Source organism: Carlito syrichta, unplaced genomic scaffold (assembly GCF_000164805.1).
Source record: "Carlito syrichta isolate Samal-C Ts95f unplaced genomic scaffold, Tarsius_syrichta-2.0.1 Scaffold311678, whole genome shotgun sequence".
NCBI classification, from domain to species: domain Eukaryota; kingdom Metazoa; phylum Chordata; class Mammalia; order Primates; family Tarsiidae; genus Carlito; species Carlito syrichta.
In genome coordinates, this window is record NW_007255774.1 from 713745 (window position 1) to 733742 (window position 19998).

The window sequence follows — 19998 nt, forward strand, 5'->3', positions numbered from 1 at the left end:
GGGAGTGGCCACTGCACTCCAGTCTGGGTGACAGAGTGAGGCTCCAACTCCAAAAAAAAAGAATGTAAAAAGGAACTTGAATTTGACTTTTTCCACGTGACAGAGAAATGTGAAGACAGCAGAATAAGATTCAGTTTGTGAATTGGTTAGTGAATTGTGACTCCTTAGTACCATGTCTTCCAAGTATTTGAGGTTGTCTCAGCAGATAGAATTGGAATGATTCTTCTTAAAATTAAAAAATGCTATAAATAACAATAATAATATGAACAACTAATGGTGATGGAAACACTTATTGATCTACTTACTGTATACCAGTGCTGTTCTAAGCATTCTTCATGTCCTAAATAATTGAATCCTTACAGTGACTGTGTGAGGTAGGAGCTGCGATCCTCATTTGAGCTAGGAGGAAATGAGATCCAGGGAGATTAAGTCAATTTGCTGCAGGGCACACAGCTCAGTGAGTTTTGAACCAAGATTTAAACAGTTATTTTTTTGAAATATCACAACCACTAGTGATATAAGAATTGGTACTCAGTTGCATATACTATGTCTATAATCCTCTTATGTTTTTTCAGTTACATACAAAGGGTGCCTTTGAAGCATTTTATTATGGAGACATCAAATGAATTTGCTTTTTATTGTTGAATAGTATTCTTTATTGTTGTTTCATATATTTTGTTGTTTCATTTGTTTACTTTTCAAAAAAATAACAGAGAACAGTAATTTTTTAAAGATTGATAAATCAGAAGGTTAAATTGTTTTTTAAAAATGTCAAAGAAAAAGCTGGATGTTACCATCTACATTTGTTGTTTCTGCAGTGGTATGGTATGGTGCAAAGGACACAAACAAATTGCGTGTTCTTTGGGAAGACTTATAAAACTCAAAATTGTTTTAGAATTTAAGGTCTCAATTCTAGGAATAATTTGATAAAAAATCAGCATCCTGCTAGAGGAACATGTAGCCTCAGGAGCCAAACCATTCTTTAGTGACTTCAAGTGGCGGTATATATTTAAGATTCATGAGGGTTTTTCTCAGAGGTCTTTTCCCCTTCTGGGAGAACTTGTCTGCTTTCATTTTAAAGAACTTTTAATACAGCTGGTCCTCTGTGTGTGTGGGTTCCACATCCATACATTCAGCACCACAGATTGAAAATATTCTGGAAAAAAAAATTCTATAAAGTTCTAGAAATCAATACTGGAATTTGCCACATGCTGATTACTATGTGAATGAAGTGATGTGTTAGGTATTTATAAGTACTATAGAGATGACTTAAAGTATATGAGAGGGTATGCATAGGTTATATGCACACATGCCATCTTATGTCATGACTTGGGCATCCCAAATTTTGCTATCTGAGGGATGTCCTAGAACCAATCCCCATAGATACCAAAGGATGACTTTAATTTAAGAGGCCATTGAGTTCTTTTCAGAGTTCTGTTCCCTGATGGTAGTACATGTGATTTTCCTAACAGTACCCTAGACACTTCTTTTTCTGTTCCTCTTCCACTTTTTAATTTTTCTGCTAATCAACTTAGTAGTATCCTGGAGTCTTTCTCCAACATTCTGATGCACATATTTAAACTCCAGTATGTATTTTTATTTCTCTTATGCCAATTTACTTCATCTGCAAAGTGATTAAGTTAAATTAGAGACCCTGCAAAGTTCCTTTCATTTCATAGGCCACTGCCTAAAGGTTTAGTTGTTACAGCCCCAGAAGAGGTTACTGAATGTAAATTTTACTTCAAAGGCGATTTTGCTGCAAAGCACTGCCCCTGTTCTCTTAGTTCGTTCTAGTAGCAGAGGCCCAAGTGGGGTGACTAGCCACTGGAGTATGAGAAGAAAATATTACAACATCAATTTGTATTTTTTAAATGTAAAAATATTTAAACTTTGCAGTACTTGAATGCGTGAAATAATAGTAGCATGATGAATACATATCTTTTGAAGTTATGTGGTCAGACCTTTTTTGGTGATGGTGTATGATCCAAATAGTGTGGTGACTGCTGGAATGAAGTATGTGCTAATGAGATAATGGGCATGACCGTTTTCATTTTTAGGCCAGTTTATGTTATGTCATTCTGTTTTTGAGCCAAAGGTAGGAACATTTTGAGACAACTATATTGGAAATGCATGTCTTTGCTTACTGATAGGGTAACCTGAAACTGCAGAATTTTATTTATTTGTTTATTTGTTTGTTTACTTATTTGAGTTGAAGTCTCCCTCTGTCACCCAGGCTGGAGTGGTACCCACTGAAATTATGGATATATATTTTTTTTCCCGCAGAATAATACATATAACCTGTGGAAAATTTGGAAGTTAGAAGGAACAGAAAGACCCTTTAGTTCCCATCCCTGAAGATGATCAAAAAAGAGTATTTTTGTTTGTAAAACATATTTTGTTTGTAAAATATTTTGTTTGTAAAACATATAGTTTATTATTTTATAATTATTTCTTTACAAATACCTTTTGTTTTGAGTGGGGCCCTCACTTTGTCACCTAGGCTGATTGCAGAGGCATGATCACAGCTCACCACACCTTGACCTCCAGGGCTCAGGCAATTCTTCTACCTCAGTCTCCCAACTAGCTGGGACTACAGGTGTGCACCATCACACCTAGCTAGGTTTTCTGTTTTTTTGTAGAGATGAGGTCTTGCTATCGTCTAGGCTGATCTTAAGCTCTTGGGTTCAAGCCATCCTCCACGTCTGCCTCCTAAAGTGCTAGGATTATAGGCATGAGCCATTGTGCCCAGCCTACGTTATTTTTTGTTTCTCCATTTTCACTGAAGGCTTTTATTAACTTATTTATTTATTTACTTATTTACTTACTTATTTGAGTTGAAGTCTCACTCTGTCACCCAGACTGGAGTGCAGTGGCACGCTCATGGCCACCTCAGCCTCAACCTGCTGGGCTCCGGCGATCCTTCCGCCTCAACCTTCCAAGTAGCTGGAACTACAGGCGCGCGCTACCACATCTGGCTATTTTTAAAAAATTTATTTATTGTAGAGATGAGGTCTCGCCAAGTTACCCAGGCTGGTCTCGAACTCGTGGGCTCAGGCAGTTCTCTCACCTCAACCTCCCAAAGTGCTGGGATTATAGGCGTGAGCCACTGGCCCTGGCCTGAGATTTTTAGGCATGAGCCACTGCCCCTGGCCTGAAAAAGACTCATGTAAAGTTAGGAGAAGCCATCCTTAAAATTCATATTTGATACTTTCCTTTTCTTAACTCCCCTCAAGCCAGATACCAAATCTTACTGACTTTCTATTTCTTTTTTATTCCCATTGCATTACCTTAGTTGAGATCATTATTATTTCTTTTCTGTAGTACTTCACTTGAAGCCAAATTTTTAATCTTCATAGTGGTTTGAGGGAAAGGAAGAGAACTAATATTTAATGATTTAATGAGTGTCTCCCATGAGCCTGCTGCTATGGTGGATACTTCACATGCGTTACTACATTTTATTTCATCTTTATGTTGATCTGATGACTCTGAGAGGAAATGAATAGACCCATTTTGCAGATGAAGGGAACAGTCTTAGGGAAATAAAAGAATGTACCCACAGTCCTGCAGTTCATACGTGGTGGCTCTGTGTATTCCATACTTCCTTGGAAGGCAGGCATTGCAATGCAGTGTGGTAAGTGATTGTAACAGAAATCTGGACAGCATGCTGTGTGAGTCACTATCTGCTAGAGGAGTCATCCAAGGCTGTAGAGAGGAGGGTACTCAAAACTGGTCTTGCACGTAAGCGACATGAAGACAGGGGCTTTGTCTGGTTCACTTACCACTGTATTCCTGTCCCTGAATTGGTGTCTGGCACATGGTAAGTGCTTGATAAATATTTTTAAAAATTGATTAACAGATGGATACATGTTAATTGAATGTAGGCAGAGTTAGCAACACATGCAAAAAGGCAAGGCTGTAAAAAGACCTGTAGTGTTGAAGCCGGACGTGGTGGCTCAGTCCTATAATTCCAGCACTTTGGGAGGCAGAGGAGAAAGGATTGCCTGGGTTTAGGGGTTCGAGACCAGCCTGGGCAACTTAGCAAGACCCCATCTGTACAATAAATCAAAAAAATTAGCTGGGCGTGGTGGTGCATGCCTGTAGTGCTACTTGAAAGACTGAGGCAGAAGGATCACCAAAAAAAAAAAAAAAAATTAAAGGCCGATGGTGTTTAGGGACTATTCTGGTAGGACAAATAAATGCATCAGCCTGATTGATAGTAATTCAATAACATAGTCTTCATTTACCATTTATAGCTTTTAAAATCAATTTAGATCGATTTCTATTTTGTGAAAAAGAATTTATCTTAAAATTATGTGAGTAAAAAGTAATATTTGTGACCTCAAATTGTCATGCTCTCTTTATAAAATGATACAAGAATTGAACTCATGGACTTGCAAAAGATGAAGGACTTGAAGTAACTCCTGGTACTCCTTATCCCTTAAGAAGAAATGCATGTGTATGTCTAGTATGAGAAATCCATGTATCACCTTTTTTTCTTTCAGTGACACTGGTACAGTAGCTCCAGAAAAATGCTTGTTTGGGGCAATGCTGAATGTTGCTGCAGTTTTATGTAAGTAATGGGAGTGGTGCTACAGTATTTTCTTCTTTAAATACTACTGTGTTATTTGTTTTACTTTGTAGTTATACTTGAGGGAATGTTGTCACTAAATTATCTTTGATCACAATTATGCTCCTTTTAAAAGAAAAACACTTTTATAGAAATGCTCAATTTAAAATAAACCTTTAAAAATATCTGTAGGTCTGTTTGACTACTGATTCAAATGAAAGCTGCCAAGTATAAGCTAATATTCCTTAAGGCCTTATGTGAACCTCTTAGGCAATTAGTAGGGAACGAAGAATTATAGACAAAAGTGACCTCAACTAACCCCACCTAAATTCTTTTGGGATAAGCAGTGTAGATGTTTGAGAACAGAGACAGAACCATGTTTTCATTTCTGAGTTATATTCTAATGCTATCGGTGTGAAGTTTCTGTTTATTTTGACCAAAATTTTTATCAGTGTTTTGTTAAAATATAGATTTTTCCATCATGTGGGATTGTTTTAAATATGTGAATTCTTCCATATGATCTTTATTATCAAAAATAGAAATCTGAAAGATTTTTCAAACAGAAATTTGTCTTGACTAAATTTTTCAGAAACATGTCTTCAAAAGCATATCTCTGTTATGTTTTCTACACTGCTGAGTTCTTTGGTAATACTTCTGTAATGGAAATTTTTGTTTGGCCTGTTCTTGACTATTAAGTATGGTAGAGTCAGCTTTTTTTTTTTCCTATGTGACTGGCTACTGTATCTGATTGAGCCAAGTTATAATTTGAAATAAAATGAGAGTGAGGCACGTAAGCTTTTGAATTTTTTTTTTCTTTTTTTGCCTGTTCCAATTTTATCCATATACTAGGTCCATATGCTAGGTCGATTGTGATAGTAATCATAGAAATATTTAGTGCTTTAATGACTCTTATTAGAAATTTTCAGAAGTCATACAACTTATTGCTTACGTTTTATCCTATATATTTGTAAATGTGAGACCCATGGAAGACAAATGATTTGCTCTGTCATGGGGAAATATCGGTAATTCCGTAATGCAACCTCGAGGTTCTTAAAAGTCCACAGCATGAGCCTGGCACAGTGGTATGTGCCCACAGTCTCAGCTACTTGGAAAGCTGAGGCAAGAGGATCCCTCACCTCTTAAAAAAGAAAAAAAAAACTATAGCTGTTATTAGTATTATTTTTTTCTCTCAGATTAACTTTAAAAGGAAAATCTGTGGTTCTGGATAGCAGTGACCTTTGTAAACTCTTCATTGGCAACTTTATTTCTTGGTTATTTATTGCTTTGTTGTTTTTTGGATTGTCTCTTCCCAGGCATTGCTACCATTTATGTTCGTTATAAGCAAGTTCATGCTCTGAATCCTGAAGAGAACCTTATCATCAAATTAAACAAGGCTGGCTTTGTACTTGGAATACTGAGTTGTTTAGGACTTACTATTGTGGCAAACTTCCAGGTTTGTGTTTTAGTCCAGCATAGGTATTTTCCTGAAGTACATAAATATACATATTAAAAGGGAACCCTGAAACATTCAGTTACATGCTGTTATTGTTTCTTTTCCTCGACAAAGTAAAATTCACTACTTTAAATTATTTGACCCTCTTAGGAATATCTGTATTCACAATTAGAAAAATTCATATTTAATTATCTGAACAAGTATAAATTCTGTTTTTTAGGATCCACAGGATAATTATTAGACTAATTATCACTACTTAGTTGGAGATTACTTCAACTCAATATTCAAAGAGCATTGGTATAAATTATAAGTGACATAATTACAGATTTAAGCAGTTTTGTTTTGTTTTTAATGTGCCTAACAAGTTAATTTACCAATTTTATCTACTTGTTTGGATGTTTTCATTGATTGCCTGCATTCCTAGCCGCCCAGCCTTGTTTATGAGGAAATTAAGGGAGGATCCTTGCCTCTTGTAGCTTTTTCTTAGGGAATGATAATGTTAAATACTTAAAGTAGCAGTCAGTCTTCACCAAATATTTGTCAACTCTCTGTGAAGAGAGCATTAAGGAAGAGGGATTAGGCTCAACTCCAAAAACAAGGAAAAGTGGGAATTTATAACTAAAGAGCAGGGTTGGGTTGGGAGTCGGGATGGAAAATTACTGATCTGGAAACATCAGGGAGGGATTCTGGTCAAACTGTGTTAGCCCATTTGGTGTTTCTATAAAAAATACATGAAGCTAGGTAATTTATAAGTAAAAGATGTTTATTTGGCTCACAGTTCTGCACGCTGTACAAGAGGCCTGGCACCACCATCTGCTTCAGGTGAAGGTCTTACTTCCACTTATGGTGGAAAGCAAAGGGGAGGCAGAATGTGCAGAATTTGCATGGCAAGAGAGGAAGGGAGTTGTCAGACTACTTTTAACAACCAGCTCTTGCAAGAAATAGTAGAGTGAGAACTCACTACTCCTACCTCACTTGTGCATTAATCTATTCGTGAGGTATACACTCCCATGACCCAAACATCTCCCAATAGGCCTCACCTCCAACATTAGGTATCAGATTTCACTGTGAGATTCAGAAAGGTCAAACGTCCAAACTGTAGCACTTACCTCATAGGATTCTTGCTGAAGGCAGACCAGGGTCATTAGACATCACTTGGGGCCCTCACCCGAAGGTTGAAGAACTCAGATATGGAGAGTGATCAGATATTGCGGATGGGGGTTTCTGTCTAAACTGACTTAGCAGGATTCTTGCTAAAATTGGGCAATGCAGAAATAACCCTGGAAACCCAGAAGTGGAAGCTAGTTGAGAATAGAGTTCAGAGGAACCTGAGTAGTGTTTGCTCAAGTAGTCAAGGAGAGAATTTTTGTCATCTGACAGTGACTCACATCATCCCTTGGATGTTCTTTGCTAGATGGGGATGGGTGCAGGTAGGCTGGGAAAAAATGTAGCTTTGTTGGGCCTTAGTTCTCAGTAGCAACTTTAAACTATGAAAAGTGATCAAAAATTGTGTTGGGCCGCTAGCTAGCTAGCTAGCTATACTATGAGTCCTGCCTTCCTGAATAAGTTTCTGTAGCTTAGTGATAGAAAATATTTTGGGAACTTTTTAGTGAATAGGTGGTGTTTCTCTGCTGTAGTTGTCTCTTGATCAATTTAACAGAATCTTTCATGACCTGTATGGTAAAAGTGAATCTCAAATATTTGTTTCCACAACCCAGTGAATTCTAATAGTTCCTGACACCCACACAAGCTACCTGTCCACCTTTATCTTATTCAGTTAAGATACTTGATATACTTTGCTGTTGTATTTTTGGCTTTCATTCATTTACCTTCACCCTAGGAGTCCCTTTGGCCTTGTAATTTTGCTTCAAATTACTTTTTCTCTCATGACGTCATCTCTCATGATGTCATCTCTCCATGCAACTTTATATGTCCTCCTCATCTTTCATTGATGGCTTCATTGTTGGGCTCTGTTTATAAGCATACCTTGTAGCATTACCTAAATGTCAAACAGCTTTCCTTCCTTTCTGATACAAACTTTTGCTCTTTATTTAAAGCGGTGAGTGCACTGCTGCCTCTTTCCCACTTTTATTTTACAGAGACAATCTTTAGTTGATTTATACAGAAACTAGGTCCATAAGTGGTTTGCTGTTATAGATCTTGACTTGGAAGAGAGGCTAGCACTGTGTTTTAAATGAATACTTATGACTTTACCACTTTAGTATTTCATGAACACACACATCTGCGGCTTGTTTCCGTTTCCATCTTTACTTCCCTCCTGATCATTTTTTCAGCCAGTTTAAATCTCATCATTTCTCATCTAAATTACTGCCTTAGCCACCACAATTATTTCTCTGCATTCACTTTCACATTCCTTTAATCATTTCTTCATATTGCAGCCAGAGTGATCTTTTGGAAATGTGTATACATCTCACTTTGCTTCCCTGTACCCTTGCTTAAAGCTCTGTAGGTTCCAAAATTGCATGAAGGAAGATGTAAACAATAGAGGAAATAATAACTGGATAAACTGCCAAACTTCCTAATTAACTCAAAAATTTTGTGTCATCTGGTTCATGTCTACCTTTCCAGTCTTATTCTGCATCATTTCCCTTCTTAATTTCTCCATTGTATATGTATCGCTGGTCTTTTTTGTTCCATAAATAAGACAAGCTTACAAGGGGGAGACCTTTCCCCAAAAAACAGAATTATCTTTTTTGTAGGGCAGGCTTTTTATAATGCTCTTGGAATTTGTTTCTCCGATCAAATGGTCAGCCAAAGTTTTTAACTGGAATTTTTGAGAAGGTTGCATCATGATTTGCAGAAGAAACATTCCAAGTTATGGCAAACAGGTGACTGGTACTTCTACCATGGCAACATACCTGCTTACAGCAGTTTTTGACCAAAAACAGCATGCCCCTGTGTTCAGCAGTGTTTGACCAAAAACAACATGGCCCTGTGCCCCACCCTGCCTATTTGGTCTTGTCCTGAGTGACTTTTTTTGTTTCCCTGGATGATGAAAGTCCTCAAAGGGAAAATTTTGCCAGTGCAGAAGAGGTGAACCAAAAAACGGTAGAAGCACTGAAAGGCATCAAAAACTATTTTGAGAAGTGGAAAAAGCATCTTGATAAGTATATTACATCAGAGAGTTCTTTGAAGGTGTCTGAAGTTTAAACATGTAAGAATAAATACACAATTTTTTATAAATTTGGTTTTTTGGTGCGTCCCTCCCCCATATTTAACTCCTTTTTCCTATACTGCTTCCTTCTGTGTAGTTTGCCATGACTTCCAAGCCTAAATAGACTTAGTCATGCTTAAGCTCTTAGTGCATGCTATACTTCATTGAAATGTTTTCTGTCGGCTGGGCGCAGTAGTTCACGCCTATAATCCCAGCACTTCGGGAGGCCGAGGTGAGAGGATTGCCTGAGTCCACGGATTTGAGACCAACCTAGGCAATTGGGCGAGACCTCATCTCTATAATAAATCAAAAAATTAGCCAGGCATGGTGGCACATGCCTGTAGTTCCAGCTACTTGGAAGGCTAAGGCAGAAGGATCACCTGAGCCCAGTAGGTCGAGGCTGCGGTGTCCGGGAGCAGGCCACTGCCCTCCAGCCTGGGCGGCAGAGTAAGACTCTGACTCAAAAAAAAAAAAAAAAGAATAGAAAAAGAAATGTTTTCTGTTGCTACAATATATTTTAAATTTTCTTTTTTTGTGTGTTCTCTAAGCCTCTGGAAACTGGTTTTTCAGAGCTTTTATTACAGTCTAATTTTATATCAATGTATTTTTTGATTTTTAGATGATATATTTCTCCATTAATTATAAGCATGGTGGTTTTGTTCACCACTTTCTCCACCACCTGTTGTATTGATATTCAGTGGTCTCTTTTGTCTATCTCAGAATCTTTCCCTGAATTTCCCTAGTCTTCAAAATGACAGTATTAAATGCATGAAGCAAGATACTGACAGTTAAAACAGTTTTGTGTACCTCCATTTCAATAATGAAAATATAGTAAATACTCTCCTTTATTTTTACTTTTGAATTCTCAGGATTTTGTTGATGGAACTCTGTACTGACTACAACTCTGTATCTGTATTTAGCTCTATCAATATATGTGAAAGTATTCTTAAAGAGGAAAATTCATCCATATTCCTGCTCTTACCACTAAAATAGTTGATTTCACATTTGACAATTTTTTAGTCTTTATTCATATGTATAGATGAATTCACATAATTATGAACTGAGAAGAGACCACTATTTTGTATTATGTTTTATGGGTGCTGAATTTTTTTTTTATCCTCTGTTACCCAAGGTAATAATAATATCTTATTTCCCTTCCCAATTGTCATATTTTATTGCCAGTTATAGCACACCAAACTATATACAGGTATGGTTTCTTTCCAAAAAGGAACCAATGGCTTTGATGAGTAAGCTGTAATATTTTATTTCTTTATACTAGGAATCTTCTTTAACCTTCAACTAGGAAAATTGGGCTGTGTTTGTGAATTAGCACAGTTAATTATAAAAGAAGGGAATCCAGCTCTATCCTTTCTTCTCTTGTTATTTTAGTCATTAATTACCCTGTGTGCAAAGTGTTAATACAGTACCTTCTCAAACAAAAGACAAATGATGCTGGTTGAGAAAAACCTTTGCACAATTTTTGGACACCAATCATTATCACCTTTAAACAGAGTTTATATATAATATTAAAAAGCAAAATGTAAATAGATACCTATAGGAAGAATGAGGTAAAGGAGAAAAAGCTTATAATTTATGTTCCCTTGTTGCATTATCAAAACCAATCAAGCTAGAGCCAAGAGAGGCTGTTTTAATTTCTTGAGTCTTTAAATTTTCTTTAAATTTAAAATGGATTTAAATGGAAACTCCCTATTCCCAGCACTCCAGGCCATCCTAAGCCTCTACATTTTGTACTACTCTTTTTTTTATAACCCTTATCACGGGATACACTGGAATATCCTCATTTCTAAAGTTTATTATTTATTGTTTGTGTGTCTTCACTTAATTTAATGAGGGATAGATTTTTGTTTTTATTCACTAAGGTATCTGAAGACTTAGAACAGTGCCTGGCATCTAATAAACATTATTAAATGAGTAAAAAAAAATTATCATATTTTCAGTGATGTCATATGAAATAGTTTGGTTTTACTGTAATCTTCAGGTTTATGCCTAGTATCATAAGAGAAAATTTCAAGAAGTAATTTGCTTGTAGAATCTACTGAGCTTCTGCACAGTGAATGTCTTGTTGAAATATCTGACTTGTGCTTTTAAATATTGTTTTGCCAGTATGTTCTGAGTTTCTTTTAACTTCTTCTTTCTACCTATTAGAAAACAGCCCTTTTTGCTGCACATGTAAGTGGAGGTGTGCTCACCTTTGGTATGGGTTCATTATATATGTTTGTTCAGACCATCCTTTCCTACAAAATGCAACCCAAAATTCATGGCAAACAAGTCTTCTGGATCAGACTACTGTTGGTTATCTGGTGTGGAGTAAGTGCACTTACTAGTATCCTTCACTGTAAAATGTGGCTATGCTTGGAAGAGAATTGATTAACTGAATACTATTGGCACGTTGTAAACAGTTTTTTTTTGTAGAAGAGATTCTTAGGTTATTAACACTAACCTAAACAATTTGAAATATTAAATTCAGATTGTAGGTAGGACCTCAGTAATTGAGCCAGGAGAAAAGATAATGTTTAGCCTGATCATACTCACTTAAAAGATAGAAAGGGGGAGTAATACCCTTTCTAAGAACTAATACCTAGCAGAAGTTTATGATACAACTACTCATTTTTGGAGCAAAGAGGAGGGGATTGACTTTGAGAACCATTTCATAGTAATTCTCTGGGCACATTTTTAGTTTTACAGTACTACTGCCAGGTAACATTGATTCTTGAAGAAAATGCGTTTGGATCTTGTCAATAAGTGTATGAGTAATTCTTTTGGACCTCGAAAGTTATTTTTGTTTGGAATTTAATTTAAAATTACAGATTTTCTCTGAGATTCCTCCTTGACTTATTTTTTTTATAGTGCTGACTTTCTCATCAATTTTGTACAGTGGCAATTTCGGGGCTGATATAGTACAGAAACTCCACTGGAACCCTGAGGACAAAGTAAGCACACAGAGTCTATAAAACTTAGTTTTATATTAGGGATTGCTATTATGGCTGATTTCGATGTATTATTCATTTCATCATTTAACAATGAGATTCTTTTGGTAGAATAATCAGTTTCATATTAGGATTATTTTCTAGATATGATAGGGTTTATGTAGAATCATCCGTATTCTATTGTCACTTGTGTCTATGGCTGTTTTCAAGATATGAAGAGAATTGTGACTACAAAAGCGTTTCCTCAGAAACTGACTCCCCTTAATGTGGATAAAGTATACAATATACCCAGTTGAGCTCGTTTGCTTTTAGAATACTTCTTTTCTGAATTTAAAAGATGTTTTCTCTCATTTTTTGTTATCTGGAAATTTATTGTGATCTTTGTATTTGGGTTTCAATATAGCAGATATCTGAATGGAGACAGCATCTTTGATCTAGAGAATAAAAGAGGAGGGACATATAATAATATAATGAATTCATCATTTTCCACAATTTACTCACTGGCATTTTATTTTAAGTAATTTTTACATAATTAACTCTGAATTGAACATGTTTATGAAAATGAATGAATGAAATCATTTACTAGATTCTCCTAATTATGACCTGAATGTATTTAGTACGGAAAATTTTTTTTTAAAAAGCTTATCCCGAGGCCAGGCATGGTGGCTCCCTCCGGTAATCCCTGTACTTTGGAAGGCCAAGGTGAGAGGATTGTCTGAGCCCACAAGTTCGAGACCAGCGTAGGCAACTTGGCGAGACCTCATCTCTACAATAAATCAAGAAAAATTAGCCGGGCATGATGGTACATGCCTGTAGTTCCAGCTACTTGGAAGGCTAAGGCGGAAGGATCACCTGAGCCCAGCAGGTCGAGGCTGCGGTAGCCGTGAGGGTGCTACTGCACTCCAACCTGGGCGACAGAGTGAGACTCTGACTCAAAAAAAAAAAAAATTATCGTGAGCATTTTTAAACTTTCCTTAGTGACATTGTATGAATCTTATGGCTGTGGGAAAGGCAATTGTAATTCCTCAATTGCAGAGTAGAAATTCTCTTGCTCTGTCTTATTTAAATGGAAATTTTATTTGTTCTGGGTAAAATGAAGTTAACTAGTATCATTTAGGAGGACTTCCTAATGTCTACTCTTTAATTCTGGAGTTATATTCAGTAAGTCAGGGGTTGATTTGCAGGAGGCAGATTGGCTTATAAGAATTACAGTTTTTTAAATTTGAGAAACAATACTAGATCGTTTGAATAAAATTTCACAAAACTATTCTTTTTTTCCCCCCATCACTCAAGGGTTATGTTATTCACATGATTACTACGGCAGCAGAATGGTCTATGTCACTTTCCTTCATTGGTTTTTTCCTGACTTACATTCGTGATTTTCAGGTAAGAAAACACAGAATTCGATTTATGCAGTCAAACTTCCTTCAGGTGGAATAAGAGAACTTTACATAGTCAAGTATCCAGCCTTCTTGAAAAGTACCTGTTTAAAATTTGGCACCATAAACAATGATGTAACTTTTCAAGTCAATTTTTTCTGTGTTTGGCGAAGTAGTGTATTACTAGCAAGATTTAATCTTGAAAATGGGATTATAAAGCAGATTTCAAGAAATCCTTTCATTATACATTTATATAGACCATCCTCAACATTTAGTTTTACTGAGTCTTAGTAGGAACCAAAGAAAAACAAGGAACTTTCCAAAGAAAAAGTTAGAGAAGCTTGGTTTTCACAGATTAATTGGTACTAAAGATGATGCCTTTGGTAGTGCAGCAGCTGCTCCCTCTTGTTACCCATGAGAATTGATTGACATTTCTAATCACCACTCTACAGATCATACTGAAGAGGTGATCTCTCTTTAAAGAACAAACTTCTACATGTAATTTTCTTTTCTGTTCCAGAAAATTTCTTTACGGGTGGAAGCCAATTTACATGGATTGACCCTCTATGACACTGCACCTTGCTCTATTAACAATGAACGAACACGACTACTTTCCAGAGATTTTTGATGAGAGGATAAGATATTTCTGTAATAATTATGATTCTCAGGGATTGGGAAAAGTTTCACAACATTTGCTTATTCTGCTCTGAAATTTTCAACTAATTAATCAAAGCTGACTAATATTAATCAGGAAACATGAAATAAGCCATTTGATTTATTTTAAAGAATATCATCAACCTACATTTTTATCCAAGAGAACAAAACCAAAGGACTGTGAAATTGTAGTTTTTTCTACTTTTAAGAGAAACAACCTGAAGTGCACAACCGAACCTTTCATATTTTGTAAATCATTTTAAAGCATGCTTTGTTGAGAGCACTTTTATGAGAGACATTTTCCATGACTCCAAATAATCAGCATTGGGCAGTAAATCTTTTAGAATCAGGTTTTGAAGTAAGAGTTTAATATATTTCTTACAGTCTTAAAAAATTTATTTTTGTTCTGGAATCTACTTATAAAGGGAAGCAGACTTTGATTCATGTAAGTTTTCTCCTGGTTTAAGCTTTGCCCACAATTCTGTATGTATTTTTTTTTCTAGCCACAAGGTCAGATACTATGCTAATTGATCTGTCACAGATGCTTGCATGGTTTCATGAATCTTAGTGTCTGGTATGAGGTTTTAATCACCAGTGGAGAAAAGAGGTACTTATAGGTAAATTTGCTCCAATCGTATTTTATATAAAACAAGGGTATTCATACTTAAGGCTGATAAGTTTGTGAATAACAGCAATTCTGATTAATATCAAACAAAAGTCACCCCAACTGCAATCAAGATTTTCATTTGTAGCAAATTGTAGTTACTTGTAAAAGTTGTGTTGAACAGGTAAATATTGGGTCTTTTTAATGGGCTATAACCTTTGTATAGTCTGAATTTTAAAGAGCAAAACCAAAAATCTAATAAAAACTAGATACAAAATAATTGTGATACGTGCATTTACCAAAACAATTTTCTCTTTTTTTTCTGCTCTTGCAAGTAATTGAATGGGTTCTGTGCAGATAAAGAATAATTTACAGACCCATGATGCAATTAAAAAGAGAAAAATGTCCATCTGGAAAGTGCCCAGTGGCAAACTGATTTGCAAAATAATCTTTGAAGAAAATTAAAAAGGCTTATCTTTTAGAAGAGATGACTTCATGACCAGGTGAAAAGGTGGTGAGAAAAAGTGTCAAATGTGTGATGGAGCAGTTTATTGAAAGATGCTTATATGATAGAGACCTTGATTATGTATAAGTTGCAAGACATAGGACTGAGTAAATATTATTTTTGAAGACTTCTGGACTAATAAGACAGAAAGTGAAATAAAATACCATACCTGTATTAAGCAGCAGTGAACATGGGAGATATTTCAGTAAACACTGATTGAGTAAATGCTGACATCACTAAAAATCGTTTGGATACAAACTATAAAAAAAGTATCATGCCTTTGAAAATCTTGGTGCTATGACACCTGTGAAATATCATCCAGTCCTGATTGCTGTATCAGGAAAACTATAATTCAAGTTATGGAGGATCGTAGTATGGTGAGAAGGAAGTTGATAGAATCAAAGTTCATAAGTTATAAATTATATGTTGGGGTGGTAGCTCATGGAAAAATACAGACTTGTTTATTCCATTTCTAGAATAGCTTAGAGATACACACCAACACATTAGCGAAATTGTCTTTGATATCTTAATTCCATTAGTTAAATTTTACCTTTAGAAATACCAAAGGGTAAAATATTAATACAGCATTCCCCTCCTTATCCACTGTTTAGCTTTCTGTGTTTTTGATTTTTGTGGTCAACCATAGTCTGAAAAGATTAAGCAAATCATTCCAAAAGCAAACAGCTCCCACCAGGACATGAATTATCCTTTTGTCCAGTGTTCCCATGCTGTATGTGCTACCCATTCGTCATTTAGATAACTATCTCAGTTATTAGATTGACTGTCATAGTATTGCAGTGCTTATATTAAAGTAGCCCTTAATCCTTAATAATGCTCCCAAATTGCAAGAGTCATGGCATTGGCTTGTTATAATTGTTCTCTTTTGTTAGTTATTGTTGATTTCTTACTGTGCCTAATTTATGAATTAAACTTTATCATAGATAAATATGTATGTATAGGAAAAGCAATATATAGAGAGTTCTGTACTATCTGTGATCTCAGACATCTGCTAGGCGGCTTGTATCTTATCCCCATGGATGGGGGGGGCGCTGCTGTAGCTCAAGAAGGGATTATATAAGTAAGTAGAAATCTGGAACCATGTGTTCATTTCTAACCTTAAGGCTGAAGTAATGAAGGCAACCATGCTCTCCCTCAAAACATGCCAATGTCAGATATAGTAGTTTGGATAAACAGAATCAGCATTCTTCTTCAAATCAATCAACATATTTATGTTAATTGTTTACCTTTCAGAGTAAGATGTCTTAAGCTAACAAAGTTGGCAGATACTGTGACCTAATAGTAAAAAATCAATTTCCTTTTGGTCCTGGGTATAAGAAAGACTACGTTTCCTAGCCCCATTTGCAATTAGTCTCATAGGAATGAGACTGAATTTTAGAAAATGGAGTGAATGTATTTGCTATTTTCATATTAAGGTTTTTTTGTTTTTGTTTTTGTTTTTTGAGTTGGAGTCTCACTCGGTCATCCAGACTGGAGTGCAGTGGCCGCTCCCGGCCACCGCAGCCTCGCTTGCTGGGCTCCAGCGATCCTTCTGCCTCAGCCTTCCGAGTAGCCAGAATTACAGGCATGCACTACCACGCCTAGCTGATTTTTTGATTTATTGTAGAGATGAGGTCTCGCTGCCCAGGCAGGTCTCGAACCCGCGGGCTCAGGCAATCCACTCACCTCAGCTTCCCAAAGGCGCGGGATTACAGGCTGAGCCACCGAGCCTGGCTCATATTAAGGTTTTAAGAAACAGGAATGCTATCTCAATTTTTTTGTATTTGTATCAATTGGATATTGATGACCAGATTGTAGCTGATAGTGAAATCACAAAGTAGAAAGAGCCTGAACTAGTCTACCTTTAATCAGATCTTAGAAATCTAAACCTAAGATCTAGCATAATTTAGGAACTTATTTTCTGTTCATCTAAGTTATGAAGACCATATTATTTTATGTTACCTGAAAGGTGTCATATGTTGTAAGTGCTCAGTGAAATCACAAGATAGAAAGAGCCTGAACTAGTCTACCTTTAATCAGATTTTAGAAATCTAAACCTGAGATCTAACATAATTTAGGAATTTATTTTCTGTTCATTTAAGTTATGAAGACCATATTATTTTATATTGCCTGAAAGGTGTCATATGTTGTAAGTGCTCAATGAATCTATAAAACAGAAAGATAACTGCTCATCTCTTCTGCAGTGTCCAGGATAGATTCACTGCGCAAAATGAAAATTCTGAAAATATTGACTTATTAGTACCTTTGTGAATCTCATGATGTATATTCTTCCTGTTTTCAAACAATAGAGTGCTGAGTTCTGTGTTTTTTACAATTGATTAATTTTGAATTAGAATCTCACTTTGTGGCACAAGCTGGAGTACAGTGGCAAACTCATAGCTCACTGCAGCCTCAAAACTCCTGGGCTCAGGTGGTCCTTCCATCTCAGCCTCTCATGTAGTTAGGACTTCAGGTGCATGCCACCACACCTGTCTAAAGTTTTGATTTTTTGTAGAGATGATGTCTTTCTGTGTTGCCTAAGCAGACTCAAACCCCTGGGCTCAAACAATCCTTTCATCTTGGCCCTCCAAAGTGCAAGGCTTATTGGTGTGAGCCACTGTTTCCAACCCAGAGTGCAGATTTAAGAAAAGGTGTACTCATTTATTAAAAGGTAAGAATAAAAACAGACCTAAAACAAAAAGTATTTTGAGGCATTATGGTCTTAACAGTGTAAGCAACTGTATCTTCCAAACAGCATGTTAATATGACTGAAAGTTTGCCTTTGGTACACAAATCAAGGACCTGAGTAGATTATAAGGAGAATAAACCAGAAATTCTAAAATATGCAATTGTGGTTAGTACAGAAACAAATCTCATGTTGTTTCAGTTGGCTGCTCAGCTAGAAAACAGAAATAACATTACCAATGCTCATATCTCAATTTCTGCTCAAAGGAAATCCTGTTCATTAACTCAGAATATTTGAAAAGCTTGATAAAGTGAATCAAATTGCAGCTTCAGTAAAGTCTAACTGCTCCTCAACTGTAGATCAGATTTATTTAGCCTTATCCTCTATAAGCCTGGCAAAAGATGGGGTATGCTCCTTTCTGGAGATAACTATTATTTGTTTTTATACCTACTGTCCTTTCATAGAAAATATTCAGCACACAGTAAAAAAAAAAAAAAAAAAAAGTAAGACATGCAAAGAAGCAGGAAAATTTGATTGAAAGAGGAAATAGTCAATAGAAGCAAACTGAGAGATTGCCCAGATGTTTGAATTATTAGGCATTAACAATGATAAAAATGCCTAAAGATCTAGTAAAACAAAGTAAAAAACATGCATGAAGAGAGAGATTTTCAGCAGATACATGGGAATTTTTAAAAAGTACAGAAGTCTAGATATGGATATAATCTAAGATCACATAGAGGAAAGGATCAATAAACTTAAAGGGAGGGCAGTTGAAAGTATACAAACTGCAGGCATGGTGACTCACACCTGTAATCCCAGCACTGGGGGAGACTGAAGAAGGATTGCTTGAGCTCAGGAGTTCAACAGCAGCCTGGACAACATAGGAAGACCTTCTCCCTACAAAGAAAAAAAAAATTTAAAAATTAGCCAACGTGATGATATGTGCTTGTAGTCCCAGCTACTCTGGAGGCTGAGCCGGAAGGATTATCTGAGCCCGGGAGGTCAAAGCTGTGGTGAGTTGTGATCATGTCACTGCACTCTAGCTTGGGTAACAGAGTGAGACCCTGACTCAAAACAAATCACAAGGAAAGACATTGAGGAAGATGGGAAATACAGTTTTACAGTATCTACCATACTCCTCCTCAGCCCCAAGCAACACACAGCAGGGAGGAAAAAGTACAGGGAACTTTGCCTTGCAATCAGGTACCAGCTCATATACCTAATGTAAGGCACTAGAAGGAATCCTTAAGCCTCTGATTCCAGGCCACTGCTCCTAGATGGCACCTGGAACACCCCTGGCAAGAAGGGAATCTGCTCTGGTGGATGGACTCAAGTCCTACTGTGCTTCCTTTGTTCACTCAAGTGGCATTCATGCAGTAACAGCCACTGGCTTTGGTACTTTGCTCGTCTGGGAGGCTATATAGTTTGCATGTGACCATGGGAGTGCTTGCATCACTCTACCCTTAGCACCAGGCAGCCAGTTCCAGAGATGGACTCCTTTTGCTTGAAGAGAAGACAGAAGACAGTGAGAGCGTTTGCCTGGGAAATCAAGGAATCCTCCCTCATCTCCCCCAAATTTATCAGGGTTAGCTGTCTAGGAGTCCACAGGAATTACAGTGTACTTGGGTTTACAGTACCTACCAGTCCAGAAATGGCTGCAGTGACTACAGGCTTAGGTAATTGAACTCCCAATCCTGATTTAATTCTTGAAGAGTTCTCTGAGATAGGGCAGGTACAAACAATGTTGAACTGTGAAAACTGGAACAGATCTCTAACTCTTCAATGCTCACACATTGAGGAATGTCCACAAGCATCAATAACATTCTGGAAAATATGACCTCACCAAATTATTAAAACACCAGTGACCAATCCTAGAGTGATTGAGATATATGCCTTCTGATGCAGGGGGTCTCAATTATTTGTTTTAAGGATGCTCAGCAAACTTCAGTGAAACACAGAGAGCGAATTAAGAATCATATCAAAGGGATTTAACAGATTGAAATAATTTTTAAAAATCAAATCTTGAAACA

General features: G+C 36.5%; 1 protein-coding gene across 1 annotated transcript in view; it reads left to right on the plus strand.

Moving 5' to 3' along the window:
* The window catches only part of DRAM2 (DNA damage regulated autophagy modulator 2), a 22687-nt gene extending 7228 nt beyond the window's left edge, over positions 1–15459 (plus strand). The window contains exons 5-10 of the mRNA XM_008068934.1: positions 4503–4570; positions 5881–6020; positions 11362–11539; positions 12064–12146; positions 13437–13529; positions 14043–15459. Coding sequence (XP_008067125.1) covers positions 4503–4570; positions 5881–6020; positions 11362–11539; positions 12064–12146; positions 13437–13529; positions 14043–14150 — 670 coding nt within the window. The 3' untranslated portion in view covers positions 14151–15459. The remainder of the gene's footprint in view (positions 1–4502; positions 4571–5880; positions 6021–11361; positions 11540–12063; positions 12147–13436; positions 13530–14042) is intronic.
* Positions 15460–19998: the final 4539 nt, after the last annotated feature.